The 13,100-nt window shown below is 32.4% G+C and overlaps 2 protein-coding genes across 3 annotated transcripts in view; one reads left to right on the forward strand and one right to left on the reverse strand.

Annotated features, from left to right (window-relative positions):
- Positions 1-3,233, reverse strand: part of LOC134725366 (long-chain-fatty-acid--CoA ligase 1-like) — a 37,942-nt gene extending 34,709 nt beyond the window's left edge. The window contains exon 1 of the mRNA XM_063589125.1: positions 3,098-3,233. The gene's annotated coding sequence lies outside the window, so the exon portion shown is untranslated. The remainder of the gene's footprint in view (positions 1-3,097) is intronic.
- LOC134725365 (neurogenic protein mastermind-like) overlaps positions 1-13,100 on the forward strand; it is a 44,236-nt gene that overhangs the window by 3,831 nt on the left and 27,305 nt on the right. Inside the window, exons 1-5 of one of the 2 annotated variants that reach the window (XM_063589123.1) lie at positions 3,368-3,474; positions 9,023-9,275; positions 9,751-9,868; positions 11,263-11,393; positions 11,787-11,831. In XM_063589123.1, coding sequence (XP_063445193.1) covers positions 9,044-9,275; positions 9,751-9,868; positions 11,263-11,393; positions 11,787-11,831 — 526 coding nt within the window. In that variant the 5' untranslated portion in view covers positions 3,368-3,474; positions 9,023-9,043. Of the gene's footprint in view, positions 1-3,367; positions 3,475-9,022; positions 9,276-9,750; positions 9,869-11,262; positions 11,394-11,786; positions 11,832-13,100 lie in introns of those variants that run through there. The other variant, XM_063589122.1, reaches the window with a different exon arrangement.

Genomic DNA, 13,100 nt, shown 5'->3' on the forward strand with positions numbered 1-13,100 from the left:
GCCGGATTGTACGATATTGTTCAAGCTTTTGGGGAAAATTTGAAAATTATTTCCCTACCTACCTACCAACACCTGGCTTGGCAGGGTCGGGATTGGGGAAACAAAATAATATATTAAGTTTAGGCCTCATCTGCATGTAAAATTGAGAATGGAATGGAAATGGGGAATATGTCAAAGGGTAAACAACCTGACAAAAGAGCAGATAATAGGACCAATGGGTCTTCAATGCAGAGATAGAATCCCACACCCAGAGGTAGTCCTCAGCTGGCCATGCTTAATAAAATTGTGTACTAAATTTTCTTTTTTTATTTCAAATTAAGACCAAACTATTTTTGCTGTTATTTGCATGAACCAAAATTAAAATTAATTTGTAATTTAAAAACAATACATTTAAGGTTTAACAGGGTGAAAATGGACATCATACTTAACTTCAAAACATATAAATGAACTAAAATTAAAAAAAACATACAAGGCTCACAAAAGCCAGAGGCACCAGACTTGAGACAGGGGTAAAAATGTGGTGGGGTCAATCATACTCTGTGAGATCTCAACCCTCTCCCAATACCACTAGCCAATGCAGAGTACAGAAACACATAGCAATATGCATAGTAAAAGTCAGTTTAACTTCAAATGAAGTCTGAGTCAATATAAATGGAATCTGTTAGTTATACATGTAGATAAAAAGATAGTAATGCCCTTTACTGTAGCCATTTTTGGCTACTGTAAGCATCAAATTGATTAAAATTTTCCAGTGATTCATCAAAGTATCCTTATTGTGATTTGTAAAAGTCACAAAAATTATCGTTACCGTTATTTTTGGAAATAAAATTAATGTGATTCGTCAAAATCATTTTGTTTTTTATAGTCTAAAAGAAAGTGCATATTTTATCATCATGCACCAAAAAATACTGTCATGTTATTTGTCAAGAATTTTTATCGTTGTTCGTCATGAAGGTACCCCATAATTTGCCATCCTCCTTTATTGATGGTGTCTTTATCACAACACATGTCTATGAGTAGTCCGAGATTACTCTGATGTCCGAAGGCTGTTTTGCCAGACAAGCTGGCCCAGCTTGTCTGGCAAAACAGCCGTCGAACGTCAGAGTAATCTCGGACTAGTCTATGAGCTATTCCTGTGGTCTATAGCTTTGATGTACTGATAAAACCGTATAATGCTACTCTATTTAAAATGAAAAAGAAGATGTCCATTGAGAAAGTCGTTGCCACTCGTTTTGAGAATCACATCACGTCTTATTCTCTCTATGATCATGTTCAGTCAGCTTATCGTGCCTACCATTCTACGGAAACCGCTCTCTTGCGCGTCCATAATGATATTGCGTGCGCACTCGATAAAAACTGTTGTGTCGTCTTGCTTATGCTTGACTTATCTGCTGCATTTGACACTATCGACCATACAATACTTCTCAATCGTTTAGAGTTTTCATTTGGGATAACTGATGAGGCACTGTTGTGGTTGAAATCATATTTGACAGATAGAACTCAGCGTGTTTCTATCGGATCGGTACAATCGGATGATATCAGACTCGATTTTGGTGTACCACAAGGCTCTGTGTTGGGACCAAAACTTTTCTGTATGTTTGCCAAACCAGTCGGAGAAATTTGCAGGCGACATGGGATGTCTTACCATTCATACGCTGACGACACGCAAGTGTATCAAGTCATTAAACCTCTTGGAGACTGGTCTGACCTCTCCAATCGTCTTGAGAACTGTTTGTCGGATATCAGTGCATGGATGAGTATCAACATGCTTAAATTAAACCAAGACAAAACCGAATTAATTGTGTTTGCACCAAAACAACAACTAAAGCAACTATCCAGTTTCCAACTAACTTTCGATGGAACTATATTGACTGATGCTTCTTGTGTGAAAAATCTTGGATTTTATTTTGACAAAACACTCAGCATGGAACAACAAGCTAGTGCAACGACAAAAGCATGTTTTCATCAGATACGAAATATTGGTCGCATTAGATCCCTGATTACAGATGAGGCATGTAAGACTCTAGTGTGCTCACTCGTTACATCACGACTAGATTATGGTAATGCGCTGTTATATGGAACAAATAGCTGTGTAATAACAAAACTACAGCGTGTGCAAAATACAGCAGCACGGCTAATAACGCGCAAGAGAAAATACGATTCAATAACACCTGTTCTCATTTCATTGCACTGGTTACCGGTTTATTTTCGTTGTCAGTACAAACTCCTGCTATACATTTTTAAAGCAATTCATGGCAAGGCACCATCATACCTCCAGGAATTAGTTGAACATTACAAACCTGGTAGAGCCTTGCGATCGGAGAAAAGCATGCTGTTACGACTACCAAACGATGTTAGGACAAAACGCTATGGTGAACGACGGTTCGATATTGCCGCACCAACTCTTTGGAACAGCTTACCTTCATCCTTACGAAATGAACAATCTCTTGAAGTTTTTAAAAAGGATCTTAAGACATATTTTTTCCGAAGTGCTTTCATTGATTTTTTGTAAATTTTGAAATTTATGAACAATTTGTTTTACCAGTTGATTGTATTGCGAACTTTTACTTAATAGTTTTTAATACTTGAGTCACTGTGGTTTAATGATAATCATTATTTTAAATTTATACAGAGGAAATTTTATTTTCTTAACTCATTTTTATTTTTTGGAAACTTTTTACTTTTCTTTCATTTTGATTAATTTTAAATTTTTGATATTTTTTGTGTGGGTTGTACATTCTTTTATATTATTCTATTTAACCGACAATCAATGTTTTCATTTTACACGCCACTGCTCAGAAATTGTATTTATGTGATTGTATATTTTGATTTTACCTTATGTATCTTATTTTTTGTTTACTCATGTTAAGCGCTTAGGGTAATTTTTCAAATTATATAATGCGCTATATAAATATTGTATAATAATAATAATAATAAGATTATAACCCATAAATTATTAAATATGACATAAACCGTTAAACGTCAACTTTAAAATTTACCGGACTTTTATAAGGGGATAAACGTCAACTGAGACAGCAACATTCTTTTTCTGGAGTCTTGGAAATTGTTTATAAAACTATCTACCAATTCTACGCACCTTAGTGTTTCAATAATGACAGTTAAGATACAACAAGCATGGAAAGAACGTGTAGGGAAATTAGCCGGTTTCGTCAATGTCTGATGACTGGTAACTTTTAAATCTACAGACCATATCCCGTAAATATTCAACAGGGATCCAGTTTAATTTGGACTTTGCCTTAACGTGATGTACAGAACGCAAAACTTTTGCTAATTATCAAATAAAAGAGTAGATGTTTCATATTTTACAGTTGTAATAGTTGTGAATAATCAAGACTTGAACTGATGTATTCAATATTTTTTAATGAGCTGTCTAAAATAAACTTTTTTTTTTATTTCTTGTGCATGGTGCATTAATTTCCTCATACAGCCTCGAACTGGTCAAAACAAAACAAGGTGCGTGATTTGCAAAGAAAATTAAGAAATATATTTTTTTCAGTAATGCATAATGCAATGAGTTACTATATTTTAAAATTATAAATTACTGAGGATTACATAACTATGCAACATCTGCAATTCAATTGAACATAAACAGCCATTGTGTTTTGCATTTAGGATACACAAAAAAGGGGGAGGGTTGTGACGCCGGCCTCTCCACTTCCAATTCCCAAATTATTGAATATCTGTTTTTCAATTCAAAAAATGAATTAACCTTCTTCTTCTCTGTATTATAAATCTTTATTAGATGAAACCTGTGACCCAATATTGCTATCAAATGTTTCATTAAATTGTCTTCTTTATGCTGACGATCTTGTACTGCTTTCTGAATCTAAAAAAGGCTTACAGAATGCATTAAATAAGCTGGAAATTTATTGTCAAAATTGGGGGTTAGAAGTTAATTTAAAAAAAACAAAGTCTGTAGTTTTTAATACATCTGGCCGTATTAAAAATGCACAGCTTTCATATAAAGACACGTACATCCAAAGTACCCAACATTATACTTATCTTGGCGTAACTTTTAGTGCATCTGGCAGCTTTTCAGAAGCCAAAAACATGTTATATAAAAAAGGCTTAAAAGCATTCTTGAAATATACAAAATATTTTACTAATTATAAACCTAATATCTCCACTCTAATGCACATTTTTTATCACACAGTGAAACCTGTATTATTATATGGTTCAGAAATATGGGGCTGTTTTAAATCAAAAAAGTTAAATAATGACACAGAACTTAATTATTTCTATAGATTATGTAAAGATCTAAAAAATGAAAAAGTGCATCTAAAATTCTGCAGATTTACATGAGGAGTGAATAAGCACGCAACAAATTTAGCCATATTTGGCGAATTAGGTCGTTATCCTCTAATGATAGATATTTTAACAAACATGATTAAATATTGGAAAAGAATTCATATTAAAAATAATATTTTATTAACAAATGCATACTCTCTCTCAAATACATTATCTAAAGCTGGGAAGAATTGTTGGGCTAGTAGTATTGATGCTATCTTAAAATTACTTGATTTAAAAGAGTATCAGGTGCTTTCATCTAAAATAAACATTAGAAATATGGTGAAAAAGAAATTATATTTAAAGTATTGCAGCATATGGAAGACAGAATTATTTAATGATAAAAGACAAAATAAGACCTCTGGAAATAAACTTAGAACTTATCGATTATTTAAACCAAATTTTAATTTTGAGCCTTACTTATTGAAATTACCATATATTCAAAGATGTGTTTTAACAAGATTTAGAATTGGAGCTCACAAACTTGAAATAGAAAAGGTCGTTATTTTAATATTAAACTAGAAAATAGAATATGCAAACTCTGTAATGAGGAAATAGAAGATGAGATGCATGTTCTTTTAACATGTAAAACTCTGGATAATGTTAGAAATCCCTTTCTAAGCAAAATATATAGTAAAAATAAAAATATTTCAAAACTTGATAACAAATCTCTTTTTATTTGGCTAATGGGAAATGAAGATAAAAACATTTTGATAATAATTTGTCAGTTATTAGAGGTTTTAAATATAAACAGAAATACAATATTAAATAAGATTTCTCTATATAAAATTATGTATGCATTTACATAAGTTATTTCTTTTACATTTGATAAATTATTAGTTTATACTACGAGGTGTGCTGTCCAATAAAGGGACCAGAATAACAGACTAGTGGTCATATTGTATTATATATGTGTATTATTTACAAATTGCCTACTTCATTTTCTTTAATATTATATCAATCAACTAAATCAAAATCAATCATATTATGTACTTTGTTTAACCTATTTTGAATTTACTTTACATTATGTTTGAAAATTGTATTATAATTATTCTGCTCATTCTGGGCGCCGTGATTGGCAAATAAAATATTTGTTTGTTTGTTTGTTTGTTTGTATTAGCTTCCTTTAAATAGGAACACCTCTAATATATATGGACCATAATTTGCTATTGGGCTCCGTTTCCTATAACTATAGAAAAGTGATAAAATGTGAATTACTGTAAGAAAAGTTGCAACTACATCTAAAGATGCCATTATTTTTATCAACATACAAGTGTATGCTACATTCCCTAGAAAAGAAAAAAAAGATACGAATTTCAAAGATTCTACAACCGTATTTTTGTGTCGTTTCTCGCGTTATTTATTGCATCCGAAGAGCATAACGCTGACTGATTTATAGATAATCGTCACTGGCAAATTCGTAACTTTTGCTTTCAAATAACAAAGAACATCGACCAATAAGAATAGTGAGAAGAAAATGCAGAGAACTATAAGTATTTATGTAGCAGATGTAAGAACAGTGGCGTGATTTTTGCGTCCGATTTCATAACGCAATTTTTAGATGATGTAATCTGCTTTGTTGTAATAGAATTCTTAAAAACAATATGCAAATATGAACTCTCGCGAGATGTTCTAACAGGTAAATCCGAGATGATTTACATTCTTGTTTTGATCTTCGTAATAATTAAGTAAGAAAATTACCTTGCCGTTATGCGTTACATTTCACACGAAACAGAAGTCCAATTATTTATTAAAATTGTTTTTGTCCTTAAGTTCTAACCATTTCCGGTCATACGTGAATTATGTGACTAGCATGTGATCACGCCATTACGGCCGGATGTACGAAATACTAGGTCTAATCATTGTTGTTGTTTCCAACGGGATGTTAGCAAACATAATCTGTAGACTTTTTTCGTCTTGTTTAAAAGGGGAAAATACAATTGTCAAAGAGATTGCGCCGGTGGTCTGTTATTTTTCCTATGTGCATAATGTTACATACGATCCTGTGTGAAAATAAATGCCCAATGACACGACAAAATCGATTTCATATTTGACAGACGTTAGAACACACTTCGTTTCCCGATAATGACGTGAAGAGTCCTTGGAAAAATCAATCGAAATTACGTCTCTTATCATTGTACCAATGCTCGTTGGATTGATTTAACTTCAGCAGTAAATATTACTGGATATTTTAGGTGAATAAATATAATTTGATAAAAAATACATGTTAATATACCGTTACACTTGGATGTACAAAGTTGGAATCCTGTCACAGTTTTTAATTAATATTTTTTATTCATGTTCTGCAAACACTTATCAGAAACGCAATAAATTTGTCAAAGGAGAAGTAAACTTTTAGCATGCATGACTTCAAAGGAAGTACTTTATTGATTTTAGCCCACTAAAGTAGGTTAAAATGTGGAAACCCTGTAGATGTTGTACATGTCACAAGTATCACATTGTGTCTATTTTAAAGATTTTAATTCCAAGTTGAAGGATTTTTCTTTACTGGATTTAAAGAATGTTACATTGCCAATGATTTGGAATAAATTGTATATATTAACTGGAAAATCAAAACCAAATATAAATACATTTTTTTTGCTTAAACATCATGATTCAACGATTATGGTATCCTGTATCAATGGAGAAAATATGGAAAATTCTGAATAAAATGTACTAATTGTTTTCAAAACAAGCACATATTTAGGAGTTTTATAATACTGTTACATTTAAGATGGATTTTAAGAAAAAGTATACTGTTCAGATTAATTTAAGCAGATTTTGCAATAAAATAAAACTAAAAAAATGCTTTCGGTTTCTTATGGTTTCCTGTCAGGTTTAAAAAAAACTTTAATATAACATTGAAAATAGATTTTAAATATTAACATGAAGCAAGTAACACTAGTAATGGTGTTTATTTATGCCTTTTGAATTATATTGTGCAAAATAAAGAAAATAAAGGTTGGTTTCCTGTTTGGTTTCATGTCATGTAAACGGTGAATCAAAATGTATTAATTTTTTCATAAAAAACTCAATTGTTCCATTCATACTATTCTAACACCAACACAACCCACTAAATAAAAGTTTAAATTTTAGAACTTATAAAAAAGGATACAAAAAGAAACCAAAGGCCGAATACCAAATTATGGTCCATATATTATTAGAGTATTTGGGGTAAATTTTGAAAGATTTTTTTGGTTGTATGTAGATAACTATGTACAGCACACTATGTAGGAGGTTTTCTTTCATTTATAAGTTGTTTTTATATATATATACAGACTGTTTTATTTTGTATCTATTTTTTTTTTTTTTTTTTATTATTATAAAGGAAAAAAACCATAAAAAACATCATTGTTGACTGCACAAGGTGTTAAACAGCTTGCCTCGATTTATACTACAGGAATCAGGAATAACTTCAGGTTCTATAAAATTATGAGGGGGCAGGACTTCGGGAGAAGGATCCCGCCAAACACTCACCCTCTATAATCTAGAAATTGACTGGACCCAGAAAAAGTTAAAAAGACCACAGAAATATTTATTCTGAGGAAAATTAAAAAAAGGAAAGTCCATGATTAAATTCTAATGTGAGTTCGTGGTCTAGTGGTTAAGACCGATGGCTACAGTGCTGAAGGTCCCGAGTTCGATTCTCACTCGGGGTGCTAAAAATATCAGTACAGCAGAAGGGCGATTTTCTTCCTCTCACACACATCTCTGGTACCCAGACCGGAGTTTAAACTAGGATGGGTACTATGGGGGCCTAGGTTGGTCAAAGTTGCTCCCGACTTTGACCTGGAGATCAATCTGCTGATATCTCTTCTGTTTGTATGTTCCCGCCGAGCAGCCAGGTGGTTCTCTCCGAGTACTTCGGCTTCCTCCACCATAATAACAGACTGCCCGGTGTCCTAACACTCCCTGGTGTTGGGTGGGGATTGTCCTTGTAAATATTGAACATTGTAAATACGTTAGTGACACATCTCTATTAATCCCAATAGGGAGTGTACACGAATTCCACTGTACCCTCGCAGTTCTCGAGGGGTTCTCCTTAAAAGGAGGGATCGACGCACATACATACATACATACAAAGGGGGTCTCATTGATCCCTCTTACTGTTTTGTCAGATTCCAGTATCCCGCTTACACTACATGTATGTACGTAGGCAATTCTTGTTTTGTCATTTCTCGGGTCCCGCTAGACCTCATTTCCCATTTCACAACACAATAATTTGACTTTCATGGTCACGCTTACAAAAATTCGGCAATCCTGCGTCACACTTAGACCCCAATTAGACCAACTCTAAATAAGAAAAAATTTGCAGAATGGTTAAGTCATTAGTAAGTCCTAATTATTACCCTTTTGTTGATCACAAAATGTCTTTTTCTATGATTCAGAAATACTTTTGTTTGAGTTTACAGTTTTCTATATAGATGTTCATTACATGTAATTAATAGATTAGATTATTGTCTGTTTCATGTGCTTATATAATTACTAAGTGCACATATTAAGTAATGGGACTAATCAGATCCTTTGTAGTAATATTGAAGGTTTTACATACATACATTGTATGTCAACATAATAGGTAAAAAAAGAAAATTTTGTGTTTCTATTTTTTATAGATGTTTGTCCTAGCAAGTACTTGATTAGTAAATCTTCGGTAAGTTGACATCCCTAGTTAAAACTAAGTCTTGTGTTGATTGATATGAAATTGTTCTTTCAGTGCACAAACAAAACTTTCAAAATGGCAGAAGAAATGGTAACTTTAGATTGGTCCAATGAAGAGGAACTTTTAAAAGAAGAGGAAGAAGAAGAAAAGAAAGCTGAAGAAGCAGCAAAGGAAGATGATAAAAAAGACATAAAGACAGAAGATGAAGTTAAGACAGAAGAAAAAAAAGATGAATCCATGGATACAAGTGAAAACAAAGATTCTGAAGAGAAAAAGGATGAATGGGTTAAAACACTGTTGACATATGGTAAACAATGGTTCTTTATAATTGTCATTAATTATGTTACCACCTGAGATGGAATAATTATATATAACTGAAGTGTATCATGTACTGTAATTATACCTCCCTTTTTCAGTATTTTTTAACTTTTAAATCTACGGGCCTGAAACTAAATTAAAAAAAAAAATCGATACTTTTGGCCTGTAGCCGTTTACAGGAGGGATATAAGTTCTACAAGCCTAGGCTGCTGGGCCTGTGGTTCAGGGGGAAGACTGTTTTTGTATAAGATTTTACTTCACATCATTATTATGGTCATACTACCTCAGCCCTGACAATCAGTTCATTGGCCATGAGCCATTGACTTTATTAGATTAAAATAATTTTATTGTTAAGTAATAAATCATCCTGTCAAAATTAAGTGCAAGTGAATTCTCAATTTGAAAATTAACAAACTTCATATTGTACTACAAAATGTAAATACATGTATTTTAATCTATTTCAGTATTAAGGGGACCTGTAAAGGTGACAAATTTACAGATCAAAGATTTGTCATCTAGGGAACTTCAGGGTGTGTTACACAAGTCATTTAATACACAAATAGATTTCCAAACAAAAAAAGGGTAAGTTGTTTTCCTTATTTGAAATAATTTATTTGTATTTTGGCTCTGTTCTCGAAATTGACAATAACAAGAGAGAAACCTTAAAGAGCAAAAATCAACAGCAAAAGAATATGGTCAAGTTTTGATCAGCTAATTATAAAAAAAGATGATGTGGTATGATTGCCAATGAGACAACTCTCCACAAGACCAAATGACACAGAAATTAACAGCTATAGGTTACTACACAGCTTTTAACAGTAAGCAAAGCCGCTTCTTAACTTCTTATAGGATTGATTGACTTAAGTTATCCAATTATAATATGAGATGTAGGAATACATGGATAGAACAATTTAGAAAACATGGATAGTACATTTCTTGCCTTATACTACAAAGTATCTGTACTGCATTTGTCTTACTTTGACCTAATTTTCATGGTTCAGCAATTTATCAGGAGACTGTATTTAGATGAATCTTCGATTATTATAACAATTTATGCATTTCTGTCCTCGTTCACCTGAACATGACCTCATTTCATGATAAAATCTGTTTCTCAGGTACATTAACTTGAATAAGCAGTAGGTCAACTTTGTAACAAATGATTGTATTTAGTTTTCATTTTAGTGCGATTTGATCTTAAACTATAGTGAAACTATTTTTTACCTGATTTTTGTGACAAAAATGTTGGTTATTGATTTGGGGATGCTCGGCGGGCGGGCTGCAATCAAATGTTGTCCGTGCATTAACTCATGAACCATTCAACCAAAGCTTTTTAAATTTTAATATGCTGTTACTGACAACTAAATGAAGGTCAAGTTCAATAATGGCGATTTTGACTTTTACCGTTCAGGAGTTATGGTTCTTGAATGATTGAAAAATGACGTTTCCAGTCGTGTCTGTGCATTTACGCATGAACTGTTCTACCAAAGCTTCCCAAATTTTAATATTTTGTTACTTGTGACAAAATGGAGGTCAAGTTCAATAATGATGATTTTGACTTTTACAGTTCAGGAGTTATGGTTCTTGAAAGATTGAAAAATGGTGTTTCCAGTCGTGTCCGTGCATTTTCTCATGAACTATTCAACCAATTCTGTTTCAAGGTTACATGAGTAAAGCTATGTCAATTTTTTCTGAAAGAATGCTTACCAACTCCGTTGTTTGTGCATCACCTTGTTTCTCCTATGTCCTGCCACTCCCTTCGTTTTCTTTTATTTAGGCTCACATGTACAGGTGCCCTTTGGTTCAGTGTTGATTTCAGATGTAATTACCTTGTGCTGAATTCAGGACACTGAATTCTTGCAATGCTTTTCAGAGTAATGGTTCTTGTGATATTGCCAGGACACAAATAAATGCTAATAAATCCGGTTTGCTGTCGTTGTGACAGCCTCTTGTAAATATTATACTTTTGTGATTTTCAGAACCATACATTTAAACTTTACACCAAATAAAGACAGGTTTGCTATTGATGTATTGAAGAGATTGGCGAGGTTTCAGCATGCCAACAAGGAAGTTAAAATACAATGTTCCCGATCTGTAGCAGCTTTACTTGGTAAGTTTCAGTTACTGTAAACAAGCTTGAAAATGGAAAAATCAATTAAAAATTTAGACTTATCTATTTAAGGAATACTGATATATTATCATTTATTTTCTTCATGTAGATATAGTGTGGAAAGAAGCATTTATTAAAATTGTAAAAATGAAGGGACAATTCATCAAACATGAACCATAAAAAAAAAACGAAAAACTTAAAAATATAGAACTACTGAAAGTAACAGAAATGACATTGTTTTCTTGGTTAGTAATAAAGGTGTGAACAATCATCATGGTACATATAAAATCAACAGAAAGTACACATTTTTGACAGCAAAAATGTATAAAGTATTTCATTTAAAAAAAAAATGTTACTGTAAATATTATTTTCCTACTGTTTCCTTTGTTTCAGGATTTGAATTAAGAAGACTAGGTGTTGGCCCAGCACCACCAGGAAGTAAGTTATCCAGCTTTGAACTCTGACGGAGGATCAAATGACAACACAATTACATACAAAATTTATACTGTACCTAAAGCATACTCCTTTGATACTTGACACATTAACCAAATTATATTGGTGACATGTTTACAGTTTCTGTTTGTTTGAATGCTGGAGACTTCATTCTGGACATACATTCTTTAAGAAAGGTGCCCACATCACTTACATCAGCATGACAAAAATAGTGTAGGCTGGAATTACCTTTTTATTCGTCATGTCTATTTATGCAATATTATCTAATCTGATCAATACCCTTTAAAAGAATGAAAGAAAAAATCTCTCTGTGTTTAAGTAAAGCCTGATGACAACCATTCATAATATGAGATCCAGGACATTTATATGCACACACATTATGTCATGCATTTTATGATCACTCATGTACAGTACATGTGTGCCAGTTTTTCACTGCATTAGATTTAACTGGATCCATGGTAAATTTTTAGTCAGAAAAATGTTAGATTATATATTAAATCATTTGTTTATACTTATATGTATATAATTTTCATGAAATGATATTTCATCATTTCTATATCATCCTCTATGTCTTTGAAATGTCTGTAAGATCAATTTACAGCTAGTGATTGGGAAGATTCCTAAAGGATGTATAATTGAGATAGAACTTCTACATGTCTTGAACATTTTATTTGAAAGTAGCTTGTCACCAGAGCAGTGGATTCTCTGATTTGAGAGATCTTAGCTATTCTTAGTTACACAGTTTCTGACATAATTATCAAAGAAGTTCTGAACCTGTTTTAGTAAATTTCTGTTACATCAGTGTTTACAGTTTCAATAGCCAAAACTCAGTTTCTACTCATTTGATGACTGCATGGTTTTGGAATTGTTACCTGAAATTAAAGGACATATAATGTACATCATGATCCATACCACAAAGGACTTCCCAATCACTCAGCAGTGCTAGGAACAGGTCCAAATTTCATTGAGTTTTCAATGAAAATATATTTGGAATGCATGTATATTACTAAAATATACACTATTCTGCTTAAATTACATGTAATATTATTTATAGGCTAGCCAGTTTCTTCAAAATATTGAAAATGAAAAAAGTATTTGATGTACATTGTACACTGTCCTGCTCAAATACGGATAAGATTTTGTGGGAAAAGGCTAGCACTTACTAAAATTTGTGTATTTAGAGTTGGACTGACTATAACTGCTTTGGGCGAAATTACCATTGAACACATAGCTTTGTCTCTGAAAGGAAGATGA

The sequence above is a fragment of the Mytilus trossulus genome, chromosome 7, assembly GCF_036588685.1.
Source record: "Mytilus trossulus isolate FHL-02 chromosome 7, PNRI_Mtr1.1.1.hap1, whole genome shotgun sequence".
Taxonomy (NCBI): Eukaryota; Metazoa; Mollusca; class Bivalvia; order Mytilida; family Mytilidae; genus Mytilus; species Mytilus trossulus.